Genomic DNA, 16,721 nt, shown 5'->3' with positions numbered 1-16,721 from the left:
CAAAACATGAGAAAGTTTTGCCTGTCCGGAAAATGATTCAAAAGTGTCCGGATATTGATTCACTGAGATGTGAGGTGTCCGGATTTATGAACAAGACAAGCCAGTTTATTTCTCTCATTTTAATGTTTTTATTGAGTTTTCGTTGTAAAATTGACGTGTTATTGCAAATTTAAGCTTTACATTTGATTATAGTACAAAGCAGTTACTAGAATGTTACGAAATTATTGTTTACGGAGCATATTAAACATATGACCTGCTTAAGTGTCCGGATATTGATGCAGCATGGTATCAGTACATACCGATATCAGTTTCACCCATGCCATCTACTTATGCTAATTCGAGAACTACCGCGGGTTGCCTAACGAAAGGCGAGCCCAACTTTATCTCATCAATACAATCATTGATTACATGATACATGACATACGTGAAACGATTTAATTGTAATGAAACTCGTTTCAAGGTATCCTAAAACTAAACCTAAGTGTTGTTGCATAATGAATCTCATTTGAATAAGAAAATGACAAATATTCTGTATTAACAATATAGTTCACTTCTCTATAATCCTGAAGACACGACTACTAGCGCCATTGCGGCTCAAAAAGTTACCAAAGTACACCGTAAATTCGACACGTCTATCGGAAACAACTCAACTTTCAGTTCAGTTTAGCCGTTTCTAGATAGAATTAACAAAAGGGCGAATGTCGCAAATGTAAACCAAACGGATGAGTTATTTTCTGCTGGACCAGTATAAGAAAATCAGCTCTCGCTCGGTTTGTTCACGTTTGCCACATTCTCTGGTTTGCTGGTTCTATCTTCAATTCAATTCAATTCTCCATCATCCCTTTTACACTCATGGAATTTCGCATATGAAGATAGACACCCTTATTCTGCGAGTCACGTGACTCAATACGACAATTGTCACTCGCCGTGACTCGCCACGGCGATTATTTGATAGCCAAACCAGAGGGCTTGTTGTTGAAGAAATGAGTAAGAGAACGATGTCCTTCTGCGTCCATAATTTTGGCTCGTCTTCCACTACCTTGCTTGCGAATAGTTGTTGTTGGTAAACAGTCGAAGCAGCAACATATTTGCTTTTAAAATGTTGTACCGTATACTTTTTGGCGAGATTTTTGTTGCGGTTCGTAGAAATGTACAACGTGCTCCCGAAATGCTTCTTGTTTCGACGCCATTTTTAACAAAACTAGTCAAGCATAAACAAAATAAAAATTATTAACAAAAGGAGGAGAGAGAGCTAACACAAACATACTCTCATTTCTCTCTGAGCCCATTTGTTGTTGAGCAAAAGGGGCGCGAAAAAATTCCAAAATTTTAGTTGCCACCCGTTACAACAGAGCATGAATGAAAAATTATGACAATTATAAATCAATTGTTTTTAGTTTATTCCTGCACGCTACTGAAATGTCAAAAATGTTGTTCAAATATTACATACACGTCCGACATTATGGGTCGTAAAAAGCTGGATAGTTTCTACTATTCACAATTAATTTTTATATCTAATGTTACTACTAATCTAATCTAGAAGAATGACGTCATAGGGTTAGAGATTGCATATTCAATCTACCGCACCTTTTACTTATGTATTGGTTGCACGCTTAAAAATTTTTATTACAAAAAGCTTTTAGTCACCTTTTTGTCCGTAAGAGGGTGTTACTTTTGCGTCTTTTCGGATATATATGAGATTTTGCGAAGTGAACTATATTGTTAATATAGCAGGGGAATGTCGTCGTGGTTGGGCCATCTTTTGGTCCACAAATCTCATTTCAAATGAAACTTTGGAAATTTAACAAAGGTCTAAATACAAAGATCTAAATATGAACTATTAATAAGACCTTTGTTAAATTTCCAAAGTTTCTTTTGAAATGTGTTTTATGGACCAAAAGATGGCCCAACCACGACAACATTCCCCTATATTTGAAAATGAATAATTCATTACGTAATCCGAAATTTAGTTGCAAAATATGATTAAACTTCACATCGACAAGTTCACAATATTCAGTTTAAAAATTATCATTCATATTCACTTCACAGACTCTTACCAATCAGGACTGTCACTACCGTAAAAGCTACGAAATACGTCTAAACAGTGAAAAGTGTAATCAGTTTGAAACGCCGTTAATGGTGATGTCCCTGTTGGAAAAGACAAAAAAAAGTATTGCTCGATGTGCTATACTTGGACTTCATTATTCGTTACTAGCATTGGGCTATGCTGCGAGAAGTTTCGATATTCGAATATCGATACTAATTTTCTTAAAGTATCGATCCGGCTGAAGAGACACAACGAAAACCATATTTTTGTTTTTTCTCTCAATATCACCAGAAGAGGTGTGATTGTGACCTGATGAAACTCTAAGTGGAACTACGAACTGTAAGAAACCGATAAAACTGATATACAGAGCACGGGCACTTAGGCAATTTAAGCTTGTCCTCTTGTACCAAATTTATAGGAATGTTTCAGTGTTTAATTAGGCCATTGCAAATCATATTTAAAGTTTTTGTCACCCCCCCTTGGAAATTGGCTTGAAAAATCGGGGGCAAAAAAATAATTTGTAGGATATGAGTCAAATTTCTTTTTATAAAATCAATTGTCTGTGGGCTCTACAGTCTGAAAAACTCGAAAAATGAGTCTCCGAGTTGAATTAACGCTTCTAGCATGAAACAGACATGGAAATTCGAACAATGGAATTTCCGAAAATCGTCCAAAAAAATGTTTCTTCGTTTTAGTCTTTTTTCGTATATTTTTGCATAGAAAATTATAACGTATATATTATAAGCAAGAATAGATTCGGTTTTCACGTTTAAACCTTAAATAAAAATTCTTAAATCCATGTTTTTTTTGCTCGATTAAAAAATTCACTGTTCCCCCCCCCTTCAGTGGCCGAACACCGGAAGGACAAGAACTTTATAAAATATTTGTAATGGCCTTATTACAATACAGTAAATTAAAAATTTGCGTAACTAACATTTGCAAAATATCAAGCTTTGTCCAACTGAAGCTGCATTCGTGGTCTTCCGTGAGCCTCTCGTTCGTGCCCCTAGGCACAGACTTTCATATTTTTTATTCCAATTTTCAAAAGTAGTAGCAAAATCAGATATCAAACACTATCGAGGAGTTGCTTTACTCTCTTGCATTTGTGTTGAACTGAATGATGAAGCGTTATATACCGACCTCAGTAAAGCATTTGATAAAGTTGATATCTCTCCCTTACTTTTTAAATTAACTAAGAATGACTTTAATCATAAACTATTGAAATAAGTTCAATCATACTTGACTGACAGCACGCAAAAAGATGCTTATCCTCAGTAGTGAATGTTAGATGTGCATGTGCTTATAAAAAAAATTTCTAAAACTTAACCTAAGTTTTGTTGCGTAATGAATCTCGTTTCGTTTACAAAATGAAATATATATTATTATATAGGTATCCGAAGATTAGTTGCATAAAACGATAGAACAAAAAACCAGCAAAAGTTCACGATTCAGTTCAAAGTTCACCATTTGTATTCAATTCACAGACTCTTACAAATTCAAGCTATCACGACTGAACCGGAAAAGCTCTATGGGTTTCGTTCAAACAACGAAAAGCGTAATCCATTTGGGAAGCCGTTAGTGCTGATGTCCCTGTAAGAAAAGTCCGAAGAAAACGAGCCCTATTCTCACAATCACCTCACCTCTCTTCTCTCACCCGTCCTATTCTCACAGCCACCCTCACCTCACCTTACAGTAAAGACACTGACTAAAGAAATGACATAGGAGCTCGGTCACACACCACCACCTGTCATCATTAAACCTAAATTGCTCATCGATGATTGTTGTGCGTGACTCGTGTTCAAATTTGATTGCCTGGTATTTTCGTTATGCAGCACGAATCGATTATGTTTGTTGCAGTTTGCTTGCAGCCAATATTTCCTCCCGCGTTCATCGACTGATACTTTGCAAGTTTTCGAGCAGAAGATTCAGAAGTTTAGATCGATTTCTAGGTCCGCTTGGTTTCGATGAACCGAAAATGAATTACCTGTCATTTCCTTTTGCAAGCTTCACTACATCACTATGAATACCTTAGTGTGAGACACGCACGATTCAAAAATATTTTCAAAAATTATTTGAAAATAGCTTTAAAACTACTTTAAAAATTAAAGGTGTTCATCTACATAGTACATCCTATGTAGACGTCGGACTGTCAAAAGGATTCATAGTTCTTCGCTTACTATATTGTGTATATTAATAAGTTGGATTTCGGCGCAATATATCATCCACCAATACTATCCAACCATAGCTAAATCATCTGATTGCATCCATGCATGCTTAGTTGTTAGCAACTGTACAGCATTTTGAAAGTTTTCGTGTAACTATTTGACGTAGGACTATGATGTCTTACTGCGGGGTGTCGTTAGGGCCCTATTCTGTAAGTCACGTCGTCACCTCCCGATCAAATGATTCTAACTAAAATATTACAGAATTGTAGCTCCAGTTGATATTTCTATATAAAGAATATCTGGAACGTAAAAGTTCCATTGCCTTCCAGCAGTCACAACCGCAATTACATTTTAACTAAAATGTCCTCCGAAAAGGTCCAAATACATTTGAAACGATGGTAAAAAATGTTAAAATATCTCTAGTTTTTTTCCAGGAGGATACGTGATAAGATATTCCTATTTTGCAATATATAAAGAACTTGTAGGTCAATTTGTCCTTCTCGTAGAAAAATTCCAAAAGGTTCTGAGATACAGTAATATTCTAAAAGGTACACAAAAATCACATTTCGGTTAGTCTTGGCATTTTTAAGTTATATTTTTAAACACAAAAAAAAAATGGAAGACAGGAAAAGAAAATAATTAATCAATGTAAAGACTTTCACCTACAAAGTTTCATTGGATTCTGAGAGGGCTGCTGCCTCGTTCCCATAGACGAGTTGACGTGAAATGAATCGATTATTTGCGGCTTTCGGTCCTGTGAGGTTTTACGCGTAATTTACCGGACCGAAACCCTTGCTCTGCGCCCGAATCTTTATAATACTGCTATTTGAAAAAGAAAATATCCAATATTTTAAAGGTTCTTAAAATAAAATCGTTTGAAGATACTTTTTTTTGCATTTAGCGGTCACTTTAATAACAGCGTTATGACTTTTGTAATTTACTGCTAGAATGGAACTCAAATATTCGGATTTAATGAGAAAAAATGAAAGAAAATATTCAACAAAAGATTAAAACAATTGTGATACTAAATTGTATAATATTCGTCCAATTTTATTTAAATAATAATACTTATTTTAATTACAATGATCGTTTAAATAATAGCATAACTGATTTGTCTTGCGTAATTACATATTTAAAACTTAAAATAATAGCGTAAAGTAGTAAAGTTATTACAGTTTTGTTTTGATTAATATAATACGAAAGTAGGAAAAAAGAAAAAATATTGCAAACAATAATACGGATGATTGTAGTAGCTTAGATGATGGAAACATTGGCTTCTGTCTCATTTTTTCTGTACAGAACAAAACTACACAGAATTTTGTTTGTTTGTGTTTGCTTTCGATCACTAAATTTCCACGTCTACATCGCATGATGTTAACTCGCTTCTACCAAACAGACATCGCGAGTCGGCCAATTACATACTGGGCTGGGACTCCTCTAGGTACTACACGTTCTAGCTCATGCAAACGAAGCAAACTGATAAAATAAGGCAAACTCGGCAACAGGACCAAGGAGAAGATTGCTTCTATGAATCTACAGATTCATTGCTCTACTCTATCAAAACAAGCACTTGTGTTCTACCATCACGCCCAATTTTTGCCTATAAATGTTCGTTTCTTTTATTTCAGTGCTTCAATTCAAGCAAACCGTAGTACAGCTGGAAACGTTCCTTTATTCACATCACTAATAGGGGTACTACTGATAATAAAACAGTCTACTACCTACGATTATAATTAGAATCTCTACAGGTTTTCTAAAACTTTACAGGTTAACATGGTTCCCTTGCTTCTTGCTTCTCTATATCAGTTTGTTTATATATAATTGTTTAAAAAAAATATTGGCTCGATCGTTTACATTTGCTGTTTTCGCTATCAATTAGAAAGTCGATTGTCTCTTGGAAACTTGTTCGTGTTTTTCTTTTTTAACTCATCCACAAATACTTTGTAATTTGACTTCGTGTTCTGTGCCTGCTTTCCGTAAGAGCACCGTTCTATGATAAGGCTAAAGTCGAATAAGGTAAGGCACCGATGGTTGGTTTCTAGCACATTTTGAGGTAATATATTTTTACCATACAATCAATGAGTGAAATGAACAAGGAAAACCTTCTTCTTCGATTTTCACGCGCGGTTGAGGAAAGCTTGAGAACTCGTCTGATTCGACTAGCTTAGACACACTCCGTTGCTATTCTCGCAAGCCATCTACTGGCCAATAGCGTAGGGTCGGAACGAGTGCTCAATTCCCAATGGTGGTTGCAAACTCAACTAACCCAAATGGGAGGGAGTGTAGCAGGGCAATATAATCACTTCCCGGTGTATTGGCTACCATCATCGTTGTGCTGTGGTTAGCTTTGCGGATTTTTGTTACAACAAATCAAAACGCTCCTTAATTTAATTGCTTGTTTAAATAAGAGGAGGTGATTAGTAGTATGATGCGGAAATCGGAAAATGATTATTTGCGGAAAACAAGAAAGCACGGCTCGGCAATCAATGTGGTAGGGGGACGTTTCCTTTTGGTATATTCTCCGGCGAAGTCAAATAATATTTTCTCTGCTGCTGTTTCGTCAGCTAATATTTGTGGATGATTCAAGGTTGTTAAAAAATGGGTTCATAATCTGACCAAGAACAACAGTTCTCGTAAATCTAAATCTAACATTAACATCTATACAAAATATCATTTCATTACAATTTTCACATGTCAAAGTGAGTGTGTGTTTGTGTGTATACGTGTGATCCCTATCGCTTTTAGTCAATAATCTGAAATGCATTCGTAACGCAAACTTCGTATGGTTTTTCGAAAATTTGCAGCAAAGTTCGCTTTCAACAAAAGTATCGTTACAACAGATTTGGAATTGGCATTGATGCGAACAAATCGCATACGGGTAAGTTTTTTTTTTCTTTGCTCGATCAAAGCTGTGACTGATCCAAAAAGCTTAACAAAACTTATTCTGGAACTAAAATGTTTACCGAAGAGAAAAAAAACTAAACCTAAACTAGACAGAAAAATATTAATCATCTGAAAGCTCTCTCATTCTAGCTACCAAAAAACAATGATACGGAAAATTCGTACAAAAAACTCAAAAACTGAACTGATGAAACCATGGTCTAAATATTATAACAACAAGAGAGTAGTAGTAGTATGTGCTTGTTTAGCTCGATTAAAAAAAATAGTAGAACGAAACCTAACTCAAAGCTTCAAAACGAAGAAACGATCCAACAGAGAGAATGTCGCTAGTTTGTGTAGAAGCAGATTAGATTAGTGTTGACTCACCGACGCCATTCATCCGTCCGGCATTGTACCGGTAGTGGTCACCGGCCATCTGGACCGCTGCCGTCGGGGCCGCCGCCGCACTGTCAGTTCCATCGATCATTGGCGTTTGCGGCGAATCCAGCGGTCTGGTACCAACGAATGAGCTTTCTAGCCAACATCTAAAACAAAAGGTGGAGATTATGTTTGAATCATACGTACACAGGCAGAAAAAAGAAAAGGTTTTCGAAAGCTCACCTTTGGCTTGGACTAGTGGATCTACTGCGCGAATGCCGGTTGGTTTGGTCGTTCACATAATGTACTATCGCCGAGGTGACCTCTTTGATGGATGACTGGATCTCCGGTGTTACTACGGGTTCTACCTTCTGCTGGTTCTGCTGCCGCTGTTGCTGCTCCTTGGCTTTCTGCTGGGACAGTAGGGACGAGGCCAACCTGGAGCGGGGGTCAAGCAAATACACGTTAGAAAGCAGGGAAAAGTAGCAAATGCACTGCTGAAATAATTACAAACTACATACACGATTAACTAGTGATTTTAGTTGAAACAATTTGAAATTATTTTTAGGAATCAGTTTTTACCGTATGCATTGGAAAAAATGAACTGATTTTAGCGATTTTTCAGGCGATCAGCCTGCCACCTGGTGATGAATCCACCTATGCATCGCCAATCGTAGCAACCCTAATGTATACAAAAAATGTCAGTGTTAACATTTGATTTGCAGCAACTATGGCGAAAATAGTCAAATAACTACGCTCGATGCTTTGTTCTTACTGCCAGCTCTTTTCCGAAGCGAAGAAGTTGGATATCGTGAGACTCCTGGCGTTTGCCGAATGAAGCCGACCCGACATTTACAACATATTCTCCTTTCCTACGAAAAGCAAGAGAGTCGAATGGAACCCTGGTTCCGGCCGCCGGACGGAGCCGCCAAACCATAAAGTGCAGCAAAGGCTGAAGAGGAAGAACTACAAAAAGGCGGCCTCATCGTTTCGCGCCTTGAATGGGAAATCGGCGCAACCAGCCAAACAGTGAAGTATCTGGCCAACATGGAAATTTTGATACCGAAGCGTTGGTCAAGGCCGGCTGTATTTGAGCAGCAGGCAATCATCTAAAAGGAATGGCTGAAGATGCTTGTGACAAACAACGTTCTGACGAAGTGCGACGTCAAGGTCAAGACCTACTTGACGCTGAACGCCAACGACTGGTAAGGGACCGGGTCCTTTACGTCTTCCATCAATGATGTAAACGTTGGTGTCAAATATATCACCCAGTTCCCGAAACGATTAGCGAGAAGGAAAGGGTTCTTACCTTCGGGGCTTGAGGCCATGAAAGCACTGAAGAATTTAGTGGTGCCGGCTAGGGTAAGGCCGCCCGGTAGGACATCGAAGCATTGTAGTTTAATAAACTTAGGATTTAAGGAAAATTTATTCCATTAAATTTTTTTGTAGTGTTTTTTAATGTATACGTTGAATGAAAGCACGACCAGTAAGTAAGAGATTTTAGGTGTTTCTAATAGAAATTCGTGAATCGAGTAGGAACGATGTACCCCCATACAATGTTTTTTTTCGCATTGTTACCACATTGAATTTGAAACGCGTTTTATTTTTTATAAAAGCCTTCGAAAAACTGACGAAACGAAACGAAAATATCTGAAATCTCAAAAATAAGTATCTTTAAAACAATGTCTAATGCTCTGAATAATAAAATTGAAACAAGATTTAGACATTTTTTAAACTAAATATATACTTTTAAGACCAATCGATAAAGCTTGAGTCATTTAAGATCTGGACGTACTCTATATGTTACTGTAAAAAAGCTGAGCCTTAGGCTTAAACGTCTTTTTAAGACTTGACCCTTTTTCATCGACAGACTTCGCAACCGGTTAAAGTACCGGACAATTACGGTGCTAGTGCAACAATCCTACTGACTCCACCTTGCGGCACCGCCAATGTTACTGCAGCGCTCCTAGTAATCGGGTCTGGAATGTTTTAACAGCAGTTTATTTTGAAATGTTTTCCTTTTTCATTGCTGAAAAGTTAATTTGTTTAAAAGAAGTTATACTTAATAAAAGTCCCGAACCGAAAATTATTTGGGACACCTACTTCAAAAATCCGACGTGGCCAGGTTCAAAAATCGCGAAGTCGTTAAAATTTGCTATAACATCGACTGTGTGCAGTGTTCTTAAACATTTCCGTGAGTAGCATGCTATTCATCGGTAGGATCATAGGTAAGGGTCGCAAACTGTACTTGAAGCTGTTGAGAATGATTAGGGCAAACCCAAGGTTATCGGTACGGGTCAGAAGGATTCATCTTCGAGAAGGATTTCGATCGTTTCGTGCCAGTAAGTAACCAAACAGGACACTGAAACAGAATATAGGCAACTTTTCGGACTAAAGTTCCATAAAGTTAATGGTCAAGGAGATGTCTCTAGCAAGTTCAAATTTGTTTTTGCCGATAAGTTCGTAAGAAAGCTTATGATCTGGTAAGAAATTTGCAGCTGCGGTCAAAAAACCAGGATTGATAACGGAAGCCAAAATGTATAATCAGGAGTGCCTGAATAAACGTATTTTTCCGTAGAATAAAGGTTACAATGGGCCTGTAAAGTTTTGGCCTATTTTGGCAAGTATTAATATATTTTGAGAAGGGAGGAATGTCTGATGCGAAGTATGATTAATTAAGTGAAATTTCAATATAGACCAAAAAGATGATCTTTTTTTTGGCGAAAGTCTTCATAACGAGTGACTTATTCTTGATACGGCAGAAGCCTCAAAGGGTTTTACAAGAAAAGGTATCTCAATGCATACCGCAAAAATTTGCTTTGAACTGTTCTAGTCTGGAAGACCGAATCCCAATGGAAGGGCTTCAGACTGCGAAACCACGTATGCAGACCACGTAGGGGTCCAAACAGATGAGGTATTCTAGAATACAATGTCCGGTAGAATAGTACAGAACGCGTACGGATCTTTGAACTCTTTGGAGCCTCGCAATATATACAGTCCAAATTTTGATTGGCCTCAGATATAATGTAGGCCCTAGGTCGTATCGAGATGCGCTCCTAGGTTTCTAACAGCATATACCCTTTCGAAGTACTTGTTGTCGATGTGACAATTCAAGTAATTGATTCTTTTTTGCAGTTAAAAGAGATAACTGAGCACTTGATCTCACAAATAGCGAGTTCATTCATTCGAGACCAGTCTGCAAAGATGACGTTAAAGATTGACGATAAAATAAGGAAAGCCATAGGGGTTCAAGATTGCTTCCCTGTGCGACGCCAGTTTAACGAGTTCACAAAGCTCGATGCTGTACTCATAAAAAGCCTGGGTGCTAATTCCGTTATTGAAATTTGACCTTCTGTTTTTTATACGACAGACTTCGCAACCAGCTGTTAGAATACAGGACAGTGCGAGGTCAGTGCTACGATCCTATTGACTCTAACAGCCTCTCCCAGCCGAGATTTGAACATACGATGACTGGCTTATTAGACCAGCGTCTTACCTCGAGGCCAACTGGGAGGCTGTACCCATACGCTCCCATTTACCTTTAAGCAGATTCAACAGATTTTAAGCAGATCAACACGGTCGAAGTCATCGTACGCTGTGGCGATTTGAGAATCATTTTCTATTTTTCGTATACAATATGATGTACATACTGTGATATTAGTGACAGTAGATCGAACAAGGTAGAATCTGTGCTGATCATAAAAGATGTGTCGGTATGTTTTGTAAAAGCATTCAGCTTATGAGAATTTCAAACAGTTTAGAGCCATTGTTCAGAGAGGTAATCCACATCACCTCGATTTCCCTTATTGTATACCAAAAATAAGATGGACTTCTTGCAGGCATCCGGAAACGTCGATTGTATTGTGGACTGCTTCCCAACGGCAGCAGGGAATGCGCAGAGTGCATTACAACACAACGTTTCTTTGAAATAATCGGTAGAATGCCATCCCATCCAGGTTTTCACGATGAGTTTAGTTTGTGGATCGCATTTTTAATATCTGCTTCCGTAAATGTCAAATTATGCTTTACTAAAATGTCCTGTTCAACATCCCGGCGAGCATCGTCTATTTGCTGTGCAGAAATAAATCCGTTTTTACAGACACTGGCAAAGTGCCTGGTAAACAATTTATAAATTTCACTCGGAGAGCTTGCTAAACCATTGCAGTTAAACATTACCGATGACAGACTATGTGTTTTTGTTCTTGTTCACAAAATATCAAAAACCTTGGGGGTTACGATAAATCATTTTGAGTCTACTGAATGTCGTCGTCGTCAGTACCATAAAACCGGGGTGACTCGTTCCGTCGTTTTCATTCAGTTAGATCTTGGGTCACTTATCGTCAATTTCCCAGTCGTCGCAGAAGTCACAAATCACTTTCGACCTAGTCGAGTCATCTTGCACGTTGATCATCGAGGTTCGTGATGATGGTGGGGTTGTAGAAGAGAACTAATTTCGTCGCATTGTCCGGCATACTTATGACATACACCTCCGCCTCTCTCCGCTTTCATTTTGTACTCCAACAAATATCGTACGCAGTACTTTCCGCTCAAACACGGCAAGGGCACGTAAGTCTTCCGTGAGCAGCGTCACGGCTTCAAGTTCATAAAGTACTACCAGTTGTCAACGTTTTGCGAAGGGCAAACTAAACCCGAATTCCCGTTTAAATACGCCATAGAATCTCCTTCTAGTTACCACTTCTAGTTCGTCGCCGTTAACGGTCACCGTCTGTGGGGGGCACACGTTTATTACCTTCGAGGCTCTTCCTTTCATGCATTTGGTCTTCGCCGCATTTATTTTTAACCCAATCGTACCAGACTGCGCTTTAAGTCTGGTGTAGAATGCCTTCACCGTCGGAAAGTTTCTGGCTATGATATCAAAGTCCTCTGTGAAGCCTAGGAGTTGGCTACCCTTGGTGAAAATCGTGCCTCTCGTTCCGATGCCCGCTCGTCGGAGCACCTCCTCAAGAGCGATGTTGAACAGGTTGCATGATAAGCCGTCACCTTGTGTCAACGCTCGCTGCGCTCAAAGGAACTGTCCCCGAGGAGGTGCACGAAACGCATCACTCGATCCAATGTAGCTCTGATCAGTCGCGTCAGTTTGTCCGGAAACCCGTATTCGTGCATTATCTGCCATAGCTAGTCTCGATCGACTGTATCGTATACTGCTTTGAAATCAATAAAGATGTGATGCGTGGGCACGTTGTACTCGCGACATTTCTGCAAGATCTGTTCAATAGTATAAAACCTGGCCCGTAGTTCCGCGAGCCCCCATGAAGCCTGCGTGGTAACTCCCTACAAAACTCTGTGCTATTGGCGACAGATGACGTAACAGATTCTGGGAGTCTACCTTGTAGGCGACAGTCGAACCGAACACCCCTTTTGTAGATGGCACAAACAACTCTTGCTATTTATTCCTCTTCTTCTAGTTTTTCCTCCACTCAAATCTTAGAAATAACAACCAGTGTAGAGCCGTTGCCAGCCTTTCTCTGCCATTTTTATAAGACTCTGCCAGTAAGTGTTCCTTATCAGCGGTTTTGTTGATCTTCGGCATCCTGATTTCTTGTTTGACTTTTTGGAGATCAAGTGCTAGGACGTTACTAGATTCCGCTACTAGATTACCTTCCGTTCCGCCTGCTTCTGCAACTTCGCCATTGAGGTGTTCATCGAAGAACAACTTCCACCTGCCGACCACCTCGCGCTTGCTTACGGTAAGATTCGCCTCCTCACACTGAATGTAACCAACGATTATAGTCAGCAAATTTTGCGATTTTATCGGACATCGCTCATTTCAAATATTCATTAGTCTTGAACCAAGTACCATAAAACAAAACAATTTGAATGAAAATGTAAGCAAATTTTCTCAGCAATCTAGGTAGAATATTGTCTGGAAAAAGTGTTTCAACAAATTTTGTCACTGTGGTAAAAACCCCGAAAAACGCTCGGAAAACTATGTTTTTGATCATGAATTTTTTGTATTATTGTTAAATCTACTACAGTCACGACGAGAGAAAATATAATCCAAATAAGGTAAATCATATTCGTCTGCAACAATGCTCATTTATATAGAATAATACATAACATAAAATTAATATTTATGTTGTTCATCTAAAAAATATTGGTGTAGACACAAAAAAGCAAAATTATCCTACCTTTCGGCGGGCGTCCGTGGCTGTGAAAGTTTCTCCTGGCTCCTCCAGCCCAGGTACGGTTGCCGGAATGAGTTGCGGATTGCACTGTTCGTTGCGCCGACCGTCGTGGAAGCCGTCGAATACCCGGAGACGACACTGGAGTTCAGTCCGCCCCGCGTGAAGGACCCTCGTGTGGACACGCTCGGTGACGTTTGGTTCGAGTTGAGGTGCGAAGTGGACCACCGCGAGAACCCGGTCTGGCCTCCGTGGTGGCTGTGGGCCGACGGGCTCAGCATCACCGGGCTCCGATCGGATCGATGCGATCCGAGCGAGCTAAGCGAGGTGGTTTTCGAACTCAGTCCGGTCCATCGTCCGACGTCGGAGTTGCGCTTCCGCAGGACACCGCTGGCTGCTGCCGTCGCACCGGCAACAGCGCTGTTGTTGGCCAGCCCGGAAACATTGGCACCGTCACGGCCGGAGTACTGTTTGTACCAGTCCGGGATATTCAGTCGCTGGAGAGAGGCCTGCACTCGCAGCTGGTGTTCGCTTAGGTTCGTACCGGTTTCGTGTGATTTCTGGAGCTCGTTTTCCGGTGGCTGCAAGTAAAGAGAAGCAAAACAAATTGTTGTTTAAAATGAGATTCCAAATTGCATAACAGTTCACTGAAAGATGGATCAAATGTATGATTCAATTTGAAAAGATATTGGAAGACAAGCTGTTTTGAAATAAATTGGTAAAAATTGCATCAGTAACACTCAATTAACTCCGAAAACGTCCCAATTGCCCAATCAAATCAACTAAATTGAATAAACACACGAAAGAGGAATACGATGCTGTCGGGGACCTGCACGAAACGGACCCACATACATTGAATAAACACATCGTCAGAAACCGGCGATAAAATCAAGCAGCATAAACAATTGCCTACCTCGAACCGCATCCGCACAACGATCTGAAAGTCGCCTTTCAGGTTCGATTTAATCGCCAAGGTATCGTCACGCTGCTGCTTTTCCCCATCATTGCCGGTTGACTCGCCAATGGTTTCAATTACGAAAATTATGACGATCTGAATGGGTTTGGTCGGAACGTCGTCGTCCAGTGCTAGGATTTCAACGGCAACGCAATTCTCGCGGATTGTGCTGGTGGCCATCGAATCGATCCCGTACGATCCCTCGGACATAATTTCGACGAACCGACTGTAGCCGGTAGTTTGCAGATCGATCGTGACCCGATCGCCCAGAAACACATTTTCCCGTATGAGGGAAAGCACCATATGGATCAGGCTGAGGCTGGATCGGTTGAAAATTTTATCCAGATGGAACAGCTGCTTGCGGATGGCCGGACTGATGTGAACGAAGTTCTGATTATCGATTAGATTGCGCATCTCCAGCCGGTAGGTTTGGTTCTGCAGGCGAAAATGGATTTGTTTGGCCGTTTCTTCAGGAGGCTTGTCTCGAGAGGGCTTAGTTGTGTCAACTAATTCCTCCATAAGATCGAAAGTTTCCGGTTCCGGTTCCGATGATTGCTCGGATGGTTTTGGTTTGTCGATTTGGTGAATCGCTTGGTGAATCTCTTGTTGATCGAGCGATGGCTCCAATTGATTTCTGTACTGTAGAAATATTGCGTTGATGTCACGAATAAAACACTTCTCACGAACACTTTCAATGGACTTGCACGTACTGCTGTTGAGATTCTGTCCGTGGAGTTTGTTCACGGAGTGTACCTTTCTGGTGGCATTCACGATCTTCACTGTTGACAGCTTGGCGGCGGTCTCACCGATCGGTAGCCGTTTTTCCGGAGTTTGATTGCTCGTGCCATTATCGACTTTCTTCGGACACTGTCTGGGTTGGCCAATTTTGCTTTTGCGGATAATTGGCTCCTTGTCCGACGACGATGATGATGATGGCGGTGGCCGTGGTTTCGGCGGCGCGGTCAATGGCGCCTTCGTCGCAACTTTGTTGCGGTTGTTGTTGTTATTGTTGTTGCTGGGTGGTTCACTTTTACTTTCGAAAATCTTCAGCAGATTTGCATTGAGCCGTCCGGGCTGTTTCGGTGGCTGCTGATTCGGAGTGTTTTTGTCCGAATTGCGGAATGGTTTCTTAAGTGGTGGAGTTTGTTTCGAGATGTGTGCTTTTTCCGGTGCAGACGAAGTCTTATTCGCGATTTTGGCAGTGTTTTTGGGAGCACTTTTCAACTTTTGCTCTTCAAAAGAATCATCCAGGTTGACCTCAACATCATCTTCGAAGTATTGGAAAATGCTTTGCATGCTAGGTCTGCTAAGAATCGATTGCTCCTGCAAATTCGAGCTGCAAAACGGTTCGGAACGGGCTAATGACTCATTGGACGATGATCTGTTCGAACTGGATCCTTCGCGATCCCCTAGATTGCCCACTTTACAAAAATTCAACTGTTCATACAAGCTATCCGGTTCGGAATCATCGGTATCATCTTCATTGTCGATCGACGGTAACTGTTGACCTATATAGGTTCGCTCTAACGAGTTAACGAACAAGTGAAAATCCTCTGCACTAAACGAATCTGTGTTCACTTGAAAGCTGAAGTCAGGCACTTCATAATCCATCATACTTTGAACTTCGCGGTTCTCCATCGCGATACCACTTCGATTTTCGAGAGCCCAAAAATAATGGTGTGCGTCCGCTGACGAGCGGATCGTTGAACTGTGCTAGTCAATATTTGCCACGAAAAAAATATCGATCGCCGCTTGGCTGTCGTAATAACTTAATAACCCCTCCGTTCAAACAAGCCCCAGTTCAGGAAAAACGTAACAGCTTATTAGCGAAAACGGGCTACACAACACACTAACAAAACAAGCGTGGAAAAACTGATAACACCGCACAACAGCCGACCAAAACAACAAAAACACAAAAACTTTCACTACACCGCGTTCATATTCAATTGTTAATTAGGTTTGGTTTGAAGCTGCAATTTAAGCTGCAGTATCGCGCAAAGTGAGAGTAAATCTACCACCGAATGGCACGCCGAGCACCTCAGGAGGCACGAAAATTTCCACGCAAGCCCCCAACCCAGCTTGATACGGCCGAAAGGCACTAGCCGGCACGAGATAATGATAATTGGCTCCGATACTCCGGTAAAGATAATCAA

General features: G+C 40.4%; 2 protein-coding genes across 2 annotated transcripts in view; both read right to left on the bottom strand.

Moving 5' to 3' along the window:
• The window catches only part of LOC128741810 (deoxynucleotidyltransferase terminal-interacting protein 2), a 483,164-nt gene that overhangs the window by 400,588 nt on the left and 65,855 nt on the right, over positions 1-16,721 (bottom strand). The gene's annotated exons all lie outside the window — the stretch shown is intronic.
• LOC128741812 (uncharacterized) overlaps positions 5,261-16,721 on the bottom strand; it is a 261,707-nt gene continuing 250,246 nt past the window's right edge. Inside the window, exons 5-7 of the mRNA XM_053837872.1 lie at positions 13,620-14,194; positions 7,714-7,908; positions 5,261-7,637 (exon numbers count right to left, since the gene is read on the bottom strand). Of these exons, the coding sequence (XP_053693847.1) occupies positions 7,460-7,637; positions 7,714-7,908; positions 13,620-14,194 (948 nt within the window). The 3' untranslated portion in view covers positions 5,261-7,459. The remainder of the gene's footprint in view (positions 7,638-7,713; positions 7,909-13,619; positions 14,195-16,721) is intronic.

This window comes from Sabethes cyaneus, chromosome 3 (assembly GCF_943734655.1).
Source record: "Sabethes cyaneus chromosome 3, idSabCyanKW18_F2, whole genome shotgun sequence".
NCBI classification, from domain to species: domain Eukaryota; kingdom Metazoa; phylum Arthropoda; class Insecta; order Diptera; family Culicidae; genus Sabethes; species Sabethes cyaneus.
This window is presented reverse-complemented; position numbering and strand designations above follow the sequence as displayed.